The 13,005-nt window shown below is 26.4% G+C and overlaps 4 protein-coding genes across 4 annotated transcripts; 2 read left to right on the top strand and 2 right to left on the bottom strand.

Annotated features, from left to right (window-relative positions):
• Positions 1-355: 355 nt before the first annotated feature.
• TIM50 (mitochondrial import inner membrane translocase subunit TIM50, putative) lies at positions 356-1,894 on the bottom strand (the record flags this gene model as incomplete). The annotated part of the gene is made up of 1 exon (XM_029008692.1): positions 356-1,894. The coding sequence occupies one exon, from the start codon at positions 1,892-1,894 to the stop codon at positions 356-358; it is 1,539 nt and encodes a 512-aa protein (XP_028860227.1).
• Positions 1,895-3,418: 1,524 nt separating this feature from the next.
• DAD1 (dolichyl-diphosphooligosaccharide--protein glycosyltransferase subunit DAD1, putative) lies at positions 3,419-4,121 on the top strand (the record flags this gene model as incomplete). The annotated part of the gene is made up of 3 exons (XM_029008691.1): positions 3,419-3,634; positions 3,818-3,899; positions 4,093-4,121. The coding sequence occupies 3 exons, from the start codon at positions 3,419-3,421 to the stop codon at positions 4,119-4,121; spliced, it is 327 nt and encodes a 108-aa protein (XP_028860226.1).
• Positions 4,122-4,489: 368 nt separating this feature from the next.
• On the top strand, positions 4,490-4,993 carry PmUG01_02021300 (conserved Plasmodium protein, unknown function; the record flags this gene model as incomplete). The annotated part of the gene is made up of 1 exon (XM_029008690.1): positions 4,490-4,993. The coding sequence occupies one exon, from the start codon at positions 4,490-4,492 to the stop codon at positions 4,991-4,993; it is 504 nt and encodes a 167-aa protein (XP_028860225.1).
• A 904-nt stretch (positions 4,994-5,897) lies between these two features.
• PmUG01_02021200 (conserved Plasmodium protein, unknown function) lies at positions 5,898-8,298 on the bottom strand (the record flags this gene model as incomplete). Its single annotated transcript, XM_029008689.1, has 2 exons — positions 5,898-6,310; positions 6,567-8,298. 2 exons carry the CDS (start codon positions 8,296-8,298, stop codon positions 5,898-5,900), a joined length of 2,145 nt encoding a protein of 714 aa, XP_028860224.1.
• Positions 8,299-13,005: the final 4,707 nt, after the last annotated feature.

Genomic DNA, 13,005 nt, shown 5'->3' with positions numbered 1-13,005 from the left:
ACTAATATTTCATTTTCAGTAATGCGATGTGCAAGTTGTGGTAGCATAGTTTTTTTAGGAACGAATTACAAATATTACTTTTATGACTTTAACGTGTACAACACACACACGCACACGCACACGCACACACATTTATGTGCTTATGTACACAACCTACTACATTTGAACATTAAAAATATTACATAAAATAATTTGAAAAAATATATATATGTATAAATCTAGCTTGCAATTATTCACGCAATATAAAAAAAAAAAAAAATCTCACATTGGGGAAGTTCTTTATTCCTGTAGGCACACCGTGCACTTAAGAGATACTTAAAAAGCAAAATATTTTTTTTTTGCGCTTTTTCCAATTTCACGAATTGAAGGAAATTCCATTGGGTGTTTTTTTATTATCTAAGTGAAATATTTTACCAATGTTTCTAATTCGTTGTGACTTTTGTTCTGTGTCACTTTTTAGTTGTAAATATCTTTTACCTATGTTATAATCGCCCCCTCCATATTTTCTTAAAAATTGTGAAATATCATAAGTGCTAATAGCAAATGATTTTAGTAAATCAATTAAGCATAAAATTTCTTTATCATTTACATCCCCATGAAATTCTTTTATTAATATTCCATTTTCTGGTTGAAGCATAAAAGCATGTACATCATGATCTATTATAACAACGCGATTTAAATTTCTACCTAATCTTTTTAAATCTTTCACATAATACTTTTTTTTTTTTGAGCATTGGTCTCTATGTAAACATCCTATAGCTGGTATACCCCACTTGGATATAACTTCTTGGGCCACAGGAAAATTGTCATCAGACCATATAACAATTTCATAAAAACTTGATAATTCTTTAAAAAATAAATCAGCGTAAGGCCTCTTTAATACTCTCCACCCTGTTTTTCTATCATATTCTAATTTTGCAATTACATAATTTAGATCTATTACTAAAGTTGGTAAATTTTCAGGATAATTTAAATCTTTGAAGTCAGGTAATAATGGTTCATTACTTAATGGAAAATATTTATCTATAAATTCATGTAATGTATCATTGTATTTATTTTCTAAAACTTCTGCTTTTTTTTTTAGAATCTTTATTAACTCATTTACGCTTATATCATTTTGAATACAATACATGTATGTATACCCAAAGGGCATTAACAACAGACTTAAAAGTAAATACATTTTTATCATCCTTTCTTTTTCTTTTTTATCTATGTACAGTTCTTTTAACGTTTTCTTCTTACCCTCCCTATTAAGGGGGGTACTCTCTTTAGAGACATTATTGCCACTCCTAGAAGTGTTAGTACCGCTTGACATGTTTACTGCTTTTGCGCCTAATTCTTCTACAGCTGATTCTTGCTCAGCTAACTTTTCCGCCGCCGCTGCCTCATTCATATTTTTTGAATTAGCACTAAACCCTCTCGAATAGCAATTTCCTATTCTGTATATATTAGACGAGTTAATAAAAACATTCCTCTTAATTTGATTTGAATCAAATAGATAACTAGTTAAGCTGTCACCGTATTTCATTTTTCCCTTTATCTTATATTCCTTGTTCACATTATTCACTCTATATACACAGTTCACACCAAGCATACTCCGTTCTCTCGCTTGCATGCGCTTACTGTGCATACGATTATAATTTGTATTAAGCAAAATGTCTGCTAAATTATTATAACTCTTGCACATATGGTACCTCCTTCCACTTTTGGTACATCCATTTTTATAACTATACATCAGTGCAACTACATTGTTTAAGTTGTTCAAATTTACTGTTGTCCTGTTATGCACTATTGAAGATATGCTAACTTTATTTGCTGAATTTATTCTGTTCATATAAGGAATTAATACCTTTTCATTAATCCATAAATTTTTTAAACTCAAAAACACCACCATTGTATTTTACGTCTTTTAACATTTATTTTGCGCAGGAAAATTAAGCGTAACATGGAAAAAGTAAGGCGTAAAGAAATAGGGAGAAACGGGGGAAAAGATTTCAGTTCGTCGCATAAGTCTATATATATGTATACTTATATATATATGTATATATGCATGTACATATAAATGTATATATTCATATATGCACACGCTCAAATAGTACGCTCGGATGATGTATTTTCCTTTATTTTAACTCTTAAAAGGGGTATGAACAGCCACATGGTGAAAAGAGGCACTTTTCTATTTCCACATAAAAAAATAATCTTTTTTTTTTTGCGTCAAATATTTTGTAATTTGTTACGTCAAATTAATTACATTAATTATTCTAATTATGTCAATTATATTAAATGTGTAAAACGACGTAATTAAAAGAGATATTTCTTCTTATTCAAATATAGAGAATGTAGACCCTTCTTCAAGTATTGCTTTGATTTTTAAAAATTCGGGCAATAATAGCTACGTTAATATGTACATACATACGTGTTGTGAAAATAATCCTCTTATATGGATCAAAAGAATGGTGATTTAAAATAAAAAAAAAAGCAACTATGAAATGTAAAATAAATAAACATATATACATATATGTTTATATATATATGTATATATTTATATGTTATAAGGATGATGAATATTTGAACAAGCAGAAGGGGCGCGAAAGAACAAATGGGCAGTCAAACAATTCCTATTTTTCGGAAATGCCATGGACATTTCTTAAAATTGTTGATAAAATATGCATAATACATATATATATCTTTTTATGTACACTTTTAAGCGCATATGAGTAGTACACGATGAATATAGTTAAAAAAAGCAGCTAATTAATGAACGACAGAAAAGTGTTATCTATATATATAGCATACTTGCAGGTAATAAAATTATTGAGAAAAATGGTATCATCAAAAAGGGTACCATTAATAGTGAAGCATTTACTGAAACATTTACTGCTTAAGCATTTACTGGTTAAATATATTAATCATATATTAGTTAATTATTTACTCGTTTAACATTCTATAAAACCTACATATTAATACGTGTTAAGTATTTATCAAAAAGAAAAAAAAAAAAAAAAAATTTACTCCTCTGAAATATTTTTTTATTCACAGGAAATATGCAATAATTCGTGAACTTTAAATTTAACTTTTACCTAAGCCATAATTCGTAATTTATGGCTTACACTCGTTCATCCATTCATTTATATGCATTTATTTGTACATATGTTTGTACATATATATGTACATTTGTTTTGTACATATGTTGGTATATATATATGTACATTTGTTTTGTACATATGTTGGTATATATATATGTACATTTGTTTTGTACATATGTTGGTACATATATATGTACATTTGTTTTGTACATATGTTGATACATATGTGTTTTTTATTTTATTTTTGAAATGAACTTTATATTGATATGAAATACATTTTATCTTTTATATGTAATTTTTAAAAATTATTTGGCAATATAATACAGACAAAAATGAATAGAATAATAAATACTTTTTACCGTAGGTATAAGAAGAATACACTCAGAATAGCGCTATTCATAGACATTTTCATTATCTTTACTTTTTCACAGTTAATTATTTTGTGGTTTTATGCTTATTTATATTCTTCCTTTGACGATAAAATTGTAGTGGCCGCAATTTTTACGGCCATTGGAAATGTAACATTTTTAGGAGCACTAAGGGAACAGGTAATATAAATGGAAAGAATGGAAAAAAAATACAAAGAAAAAATTTAACAAAAAAAAAAAAGAAAAAAAAGTGTTAGCCTTCTTAATAATTCAAACCCAGTGCACATATAATTTACAATACATATATTTAAAAATGATGATTCCTTTTTAACTGTTTTTTTTTTTTTTTTTTTTTTTGTTAAGACTACTAACAAGAGTCTGTTTAACCTTAAAAGAGAAAAAATAATATTCGATTTTGTTCTCTGCTCGTTGTTACTGTACATAGGTAAGATGAACTTTTTTTATTTTTTATAACATTTTCAGAAATTATATTTTTTTCTTGCCCCTTTTCTATATTTGCACATATATTTTTCATTATATTCACAATTTTCACTATTTTTACTATTTTATTTTATTTTTGTAAAGTATACACATTTTTTTATATCCTTTTTCCTCATAATTTTTTTATCATTTTTCAGGCGTATTTAGCTACATGCATTTAAATTAAGGAACGTATTTCTTTACTTTTCTTTTTTTTAAAACTTAAGTATAGTTTTATTTCTTTTCTTGGACATTTTTTCTTTTATTTTTTATATTTAATTGGGACTAGTAAAGAGTTAAACGTTCATAATAGACATGTTTATAGTCCAAAGAAGGTAACCGCAAATCAGTACGGATGAATGTAGGTTAATATGTGAAGGCCAATTAGTGAAGACTACTGCTTAAATTCCAGCAAGAGAACACTACTGAGTAAAGGCCAACACGAGAACACTACTGAGTAAAGGACATCAAGAGAACACTACTGAGTAAAGGTCAACACGAGAACACTATTGAGTAAAGGCTAGCAAGCGAAGACTAGTGAGTTAAAAGTTATAAATGAAGAACTACCTTTTGTACCTCGTGCTTCTCATTGTATCATGTGAATGTTACATTATACATTTTAACAGAGGGGAAAATGGACATAAGATTTTTAAAAGTTTGTTCAGTAAAAGAAAAAAAAAAACTTCGAAGGTGTTTAGGACTTACATGAAACGGCTAAGAAATGCATCTGTTGAAATTGATGTGCAAAATAGAAAAGATTTAACGAAAATCGAAATTATTAAAATGTTTTTAAAAGGTGTAAAGGAATGCAAAAATGTAGAATATTTAAGGGAAAAATTAAAAGGACACGTACCTCCATCAACTAAACGAAAGTTAATGAAGCAAAAAAGAATGATTAACCTAAGGGCTCATATAAAAAACGAAAGAATCAGAAAGCAAGAGCAGGTTCCTCCAGGTAAAAATATTCTTAATTTTCCAAAGAATCAGTTAAAAAACATAAACGCGGCTGTTTTATATTTCAGACATTATTTTGAGAAATACGAAAAAAATACAAGTTAAAATTTGTTACCTGCAGGGATATATTAAAATTTTCGCTTGCTTGCTTTTTTTTTTTTTTTTTTTAAGTATAATTGTGATTTTTGATCTTACACAAAATAAGCATATGAGTACACACATTTGTATATGTACACGTACGAATGCAAATATGCCGACAACTTTGCGCGGTTGACAGGGGGCACAAAAAAAAATATATTTTTTTTTCATTCATCCGTTCTTTGCTTCGCTATGTTTTGCTTTCATGTTATTATTTTTTTTTTTAATATGAACAATTTGTGTGAGTAAAAATAATTTTTTAAAGTTCTTTTTGAAATGTATAATTGAACAGTTGATTAATAAAATGAATGAACGATTAAATGGGCGAATGATTATATAACGGAATGATGAAGAAACCATAAATCGCAAATATGCTTTTCAAAATAGTTAATCCTATGTAGGAACAATAAAACATACACATGTATGACCATGTGGGTGGTGCTTACGTTTCTGTTTAGCAAAATCTCTGTTAATGGGCAAACTCGATGAATAAACGATAGTATATGAATCCAAGTAATATGGCAAACTACTGATAATTCAAAAGATGCGCAAAAAATGAAATGAAATAAAATGAGAAAAAATGACGAAAACAAGACCGTATGCCCAAAAATAATAGAAAAGTATACGTTAGTTTTATTTCAAGGACACAGGAAATGACTACGGAAAAACAGTCGCTACCACAAATGAGTAGGCAAATGGTGACAAAAAACAATTAAGAATATTTTGAAATAAATAGGGTAGAAAATGCATAAAAAGTAGCGTGGCAGTTGTAAAAAAAATGGAATAGAACATGTACAAAAAGTAGGGTAGCAATTGTGCCAAAAGTACTACCTCATATCGAAGCTGTTAAGCGGGAATAGCTAATCCAACGTCAATTATTCAAATAATACTTTTTATAATTTGCATTAATGCCGTTAATCATTTCTACAGTGTCTTTCTTTATTTCCGTATATATTTTATATTCCTTCTCAACGGGGTATATGTCCCTATACGTTTTAACGAATCTGTTATTCATCTGAACGAAATTTTTTTGATAGTCAAATAAGATGTTTTTGTAGTAACGTTTTTTCACTAACAAACTTTTTAGCTTTACCAAATCAGTATATATAAATTTGTACTTTTTTTCTAAGTGACTGATATCTTTGTTTTCATCTACGTCTAGTAGTATTTTTTTAATGCTCATATCATTTATTAAATTTGAGAAACTCCCCAAATTTGTGTACTCCGTTGAACCGCACAATTTTCTCTCACTCAAGTTCATGTCAATCTGCGATATACAGCTAGCTGTATGGCACAAAAAAAAAAAAAAAAAAAAAGAAGCAAACATTTTTCGTAAAATGAGTATAATGTGCATATATATAAAAACTGAAAAAAAAAAAACAATATAGATGGACAAAAATATACAATAATAAACAATTAAATAAGATTAGTTAGTTTGCGTGTGAACGTGGATTAATTCATGTAAGTTATCACGTACACTTGTCTTATAGCGTTCTTATGTTCTTTTTTTTCTCTTTTTAGGTAATTTTTCTTTTCTTACCACTTCTCTGCGTTTTGTAATCCTTGTTTAACGAACAAGCTTTTCTCGGCCTTACATCAAAAGAGTTATTCGAAACAACAACATCCCCTACAATTGAGCATTTCAAGTTTTGATAATAAGAATATATAGGTCTTAATGTTTCTTTGTAAAATTTATTTGGAATAAACTTAAAATGATTATAAAATAACTTATCATAAAGTTTTAAAATTTCTTTTATTTTTTTTTTTTCCATTAACAGTTCTTCATTTTTTAGTTGTCTTGGTTCTATGAAATAATCAATATCTTTTTTTAAAATTTTCATACAAATATTTAAATAAATATTTCCATACGAATCCATAGTAATATTTTTTTCTTTTGCTTCTTCGTTTTTTATATCTTGAATAATGGACTGTATGCTCCTAATGTTGCAATCGTTATGCTGATTCTTTTCCTTGTTCATTTGACTGTCACACTTAGGTTTGTCCGCATAGCTTGAAACATTCAAGTTGTTCAAACTATTCAGAATGTTCACACTATTTGTACAATTAAAGCTGCTCGAAATTTTTACGTTTCTCGAATTTTCCTTAAATTTGAACTGGTTCATATCCTCCTTTAATCCATATGTAGACTCACTTTTTCCTCTAAGAGTATATTTATTCTGTGTGCATTTTTCAGAGCCAATTGGACTTGTGTACACATTACCAGTATTGATTTCTCTTTCTTTATATTTTCTGATTTTCGAACTATTCAGTGAGCTCATATAGTTATAATCTCCATCATCCTGGCAAAGATCTATATCTCCTATATCGAGTCCGCGTTTCTCATTTGTGCCATCTTCCTTTCTTTGAAACATCATCATTTGTTGTTTCAACTCATAATTCTTTTTCTCATTCAGTTCTATTTCTTCTCTTTCGATATTGTCTCTTACTTCGTTCATTTCCTTTTTACATTTTTCGAAGTCCAAGTTTTTTTTCTCTTCCTCCATTTCATTGGTAGTCTTTCCAAATGCCATTTTTTTTATCCCTCCTTTTTCAGCCTTTTCTTTGTAATTCATTTTTATATAGGAATTTGTGTTATCTTTACACCCAATTGCGTCATCCTCTTCCACTAGGCAATCGTAAAAGGACGTGTTTTCGTTTGCATCGATTTCGCTTGCACCTTTTGCACTTGCACCCCTTTCATTCACATCGCTCTCCTGATCAACGTTCTCCCTTTTACAAAAATTCTGTTCATATACTTCTTGTAAATCTATCTGCTCCCCCATTTCTATTTTAGTATTTTTCATTTTGTTTAAAATGGCTTCATCTCCACTTCTCATAACATCACTTTCATTTAAAATATTCATATATATATTACTGCTATTGTAAAAAATATTTTCACCATCATTTTCATCATTAAGATTGGACAGATTTCTATCTGTTTTGTATAATTTTTTTAAAGGAAATTTCGATGATTTTACTCCCTTATAGTATTTTTTCAGCTTTATTATTTCATTATTTAAACTATTTTCCTTAGTTTTACGTGAATTATTTTCTTTCTTCATCTTCTTATCTTCGTCATCATCTTCATCTCTTAAAAAAGGGAACCATTCCTGTATGCAACTTTCTAATATTAATTTTATCGTTTCATTTTGTCCATTCGAGTTATTATAATTATTACTGTAATTATGAGAACTTGTACTTAACATGGACGATCTCCCAGGGCTGTTATATGCACTGCCAGAGTAGTTGCATGCCCCCCATGAATTATTCATCTCTTCTGATTTGGAACTACCGAAATGCTTCTACTGATTTACTTCTAATGATTAGAGTTATTTTTTCACAGTTAAATTTCTTTACATAATAAATGAAAATTTTAAATTTCCCTTGATGAATATATTAAAATTATTAGCTTTCGTGGATCCTACTCTTTTTTCAATTTTTTTTTTTTGTTTTCTTCGCTGATTCCATTTTACCTATCCGTTTATGCGGAATTCCCTTATCAAATTTACCTTTTCAAAAATTTCGAAGAAGAAAAATACCTAGGCGTACTAGCATACATATATATATATACATATGTTCATGTGTGTATGCGTATGTACACATATGCGTGTCCTTTTAATCGTTTTCTCTTCAAAAAATAAACACGTGCATATGTTACTTATAGCACAAACTGCTTTGTTCAATTTTTTTCTTTTATGTATAAATTTGGTATTCATAAACAGCTTTACTTTTTAGGATATGCTGAAAAATGAAAAAATTATGGCACAAAATGTTGATATATATATATATATATGTAATTCTACGCATGTGCAAAATGTATAGTGAATACACAGAAAAAGGAAATGTGGGCAGCAATTTATCTTATAAAATTATAAATCTCCATTTACTAATAAATTTTTAAAAAAATATATTGGAATCCTTCCCTTCTACACTATTTGCTTATACGTATATGTATATGTGTATATATGTATGTATATGCATATATAAGCATGCAGAAGTGAGCATATGTATGTATATATATACATGTATAACATATGTTTGTACGGGTACACAACTATACATGCATCATCAGCAGTGACGGTTTTCCCTCCCCGCACTGTTTACACGAAAAAAATAAATTCTTATATTAACGGTATATTGCAGTTTAGCCTTATAACTATTCAGCATATATACATACATTACGTTCGCAATTGAAAAATATGTCGTACTTTTAATAATAAAAATAAAAGAAAGAGAAAAATAATTTACCAAAAAATGATGGAAATTCTTTTTGTTGCCTTAAAATATTGTCCCTTCGTGAATTTACCCAATTCAACATACACATTCGTATGTAATTGTGCACACATGTACAGGGACCGCTTAGAAATAAATTAATTCAAAACTACGGAGTTTTGGAAAAATAATAACAATAAAGCAGTACAAATATATATATATATATATATATATATATACATACATAAAATGCTTCCTTTTTATTTTTAACATTCGGAAGAGCACAAAGAATGGAGCCCAACTTCGTAAATACATTAACACAATTCCCTATTCCTAGGAGTTGAAAATTTAGTATTATGTTATTTTTCCTTTTATTTAAATTTCCCCCAATTTTAATATTTCATTAACTGGTTTTATAGAAAAATAAAAAGCTATATAATGTATGCGTACTTATGTGCAATTTTATGTATATACATAAACTTATATAGAAATGCCCATTCTTTTAATTTGAACTGTTTACATTCCTACTATTACAAAATAAATACAGGGAAGAACACTGCTGAGAATTTATATGCTTAGGAAATGTTTTTATGCTACTTAATTTTCCATTTAAAAAAAAAATCCCCTTAAGAAATCATTGATAAAGTACATATTTTATTACCTTGTGAATGGCTTTTTTTTTTTATTTTTTTTTTTTGTAAAATGCACACAAAAAGGGTATAAAATAAAAGCGCTTATGATCGGGACAAAACCTCTTTTTGCATATAACCCTATTTTTACACTATATAAATATATATACATAGATACAAACGTATGCAAAGAACTAGTATACCCTTAAAGTTTAGGTATTATGCTTACGCCTAAGAAAATGAAAAAAATATGCGCGCTTAAAGGTTATTGGTAAGTCAACTGTGAAACTGTAATAACTGGTTATTTGGAACTTTTATTTTTTTTTATTTAAAAATATTTATTAATAACATAAGAAAAAAATTTAAGAATATACAATTTTCAATTTACAAATGTGTATGTATTTTGAAATATTAACATTATTATCCTTTTATTTTTTTCGAAATAAGTAACGTTAGCGAATATTATGCATAACTATGTGAACATCTATAAATGCAGACGTGCTGATATATATATATATTTATATATATGGTACAAATTACAGTAAAGAAAGAAAAAAAAAAAAAAAAAGGAAATGCTACAATTTAAAGGATACATAAAAAATACATATGAAAAATAGGAAAAATTGTATTATTTGTGTTTATACCGTAATTGGCTTTTATGTTTCTCTTTGGTTTTTTTTAATATTATTTTTCTGCCTTGGCACTTATTTCACAATTCATTCACGTATTAATTCATTTTTTTTTCTTTTTCTTGTATTGAATAATTGAAGATTCAAAATAAGGTACATAAAAAAAGCCTCTTACAGGATTATTTTGTGAATGGCATTTATCTTATATTAATGAAATATTTACTAACCATAAGTTTTAACGATAAAGATGTGTGTATGTCACAAGTGAATAAATTTTTATATATGTAGCTACCATAAATTTTAAATATTTATTTATCTATTTATTTGTGTATACATTTATTCATCTTTTTATTAATTTATTTTATATTGTTTCAAAATAATAAAACACTACTACTTGGTAGTTTTTTTATTTTTTTAAATAAACAATATATAACATATATGTATATTTGCATATATATTGCATATGTACACTAATGTATTTTTTTGTCATGGTTTGATTGAATTCTCATATCGTCTGAACAAGCTCCTGGTCATAGGTTAGCTTATCATTAATTATTTTATTTTTTCTTTTTGGAATAGCATTAATCACACATATCATTGATAATTTAGAAAATTTTAATACATAACAGCAAAGGAATATAGTGATACATTAACTTCTTCTTTTTTTTTTTTTTTTTTTTTTTTCATAATAATAATAATATATATGTATATCTTGCCATATATATTATACAAGTGTGCCAACCGGTCATTCTTTTTCCTTTTTACTCTTTTTTTCTTCATATTGTGTATATGCTTTGCCAAAAATATATTACAATAGAATAACGAATGGGAATGGCTTTTTCATACATGTATATATGAACATACGTATGTATTATGTACTTTATATATAAACAGTACTTTTATAAAAATATACAAAGCATTATCTATTCGTATTAACATTTTGTCATTTTAAAATTATATACCTTTTTGAATTTTTTGATTATTCTTTATTCATTATTCTTTAATTTTTTACTTTGATCAATGATTAATTTTTGCTGTTAAAATATATTTAAATTTTTAAGGAACTTTTACGTGTAATTATTGTTATTTAATATATAAGATATTTTTTATTTTTTTTTTTTTATTTCCTACTATGATTTTCTCATTAATTTTGTTTATTCATTATGTAATTATGTGAAATGTAACGAATTAAAGTGGGTTTTAATTTAAAGAGGTCAAAAAGGAGGAATAAGCATATCATTCGTTAATTGAATGTGTACCATATATATGTATATACATATATGTATTATACGTATATAATATATGCTGCTTCTTTTCAAAAATGTGTATAAAAAACGGTAGAAGGAGAACAGTAGTTCTTACAAAAATTGTTATGTAAGCATGTATCATTTCTATAATTTTACTTAAATATTTTTAGCAAGTTCTCTTTAATTCTTTTGCGTTTATCTATTCACTTTAGTTCGTCCATACTAATTTGTATTTATTTCTATAATCTTTGTTTTTTCGCTAATTTTTCATTTATTTTTTACTATTGTTTTTCTACTGTTTATTCTTTGTTGGTTTTTTTTTTTCTTCGTTTTTTTTCATCGTTTTTTTTCTTTTGTTTTCCTTTCATTTTTTCCATTTTTCTTTTAATTCACATGCTGCAAATGTCGTCTTCATAAAATATGCCTAAAAAAAAAAAAAAATTCAGGCACTTTAAAAGAAAAATAATTACATGATTAAAGCAACAAAAAAAATTTTAAATAAAAAAGAAAAAAAAAATGTGAATATATATATTCTATATATACATAAATATATACACTACACTTATATAAGAATAGTAATTTTTTTTTAAGTTTAATAAAAAAAAAAAAAAAGCATGTATTTTTTTTATTTTTTTTCAATTTATTTTTTTTTTTTTTAACTGCGTTATTAAAGTTTATAAAATTCATGAAATTTATTTGTACATTAAAAACCTGCATATGTTTACGTAATATATATATAATACATATGTTTTTTCGCTTTTTTTCTATTTTAATAATTTTCACAATTTTCACATTTTCTTTGGTTTATTTATTTCACATTTTCATGGGTTTATTTATTTCACATTTTCATGGGTTTATTTATTTCACATTTTCATGGGTTTATTTATTTCACATTTTCATGGGTTTATTTATTTCACAATTTCATGGTTTATTTATTTCACAATTTTATGGTTTATTTATTTCACAATTTCAAGGTTTATTTATTTCACAATTTTATGGGTTTATTTATTTCACAATTTTATGGTTTATTTATTTCACAATTTTATGGTTTATTTATTTCACAATTTCATGGTTTATATTATGAAAGTATATTTGTTTGTTAAGTATAAAAGAGTTCACTCACAAATAACATAATGAAAAGAACGTAATGTTTTATTTTTATTTGAAATTGTTTTTGCCAAGGCTTGTATAAGGAATATGTACACGTACACGTGAATATATATATAAATATATATTTATGCATATATGTACTTATGTATATA

The sequence above is a fragment of the Plasmodium malariae genome (genome assembly GCF_900090045.1).
Source record: "Plasmodium malariae genome assembly, chromosome: 2".
Classification (NCBI taxonomy): domain Eukaryota; phylum Apicomplexa; class Aconoidasida; order Haemosporida; family Plasmodiidae; genus Plasmodium; species Plasmodium malariae.
The sequence above is the reverse complement of the archived record's forward strand: the minus strand, read 5'-3'. Positions and strand labels throughout refer to the sequence as shown.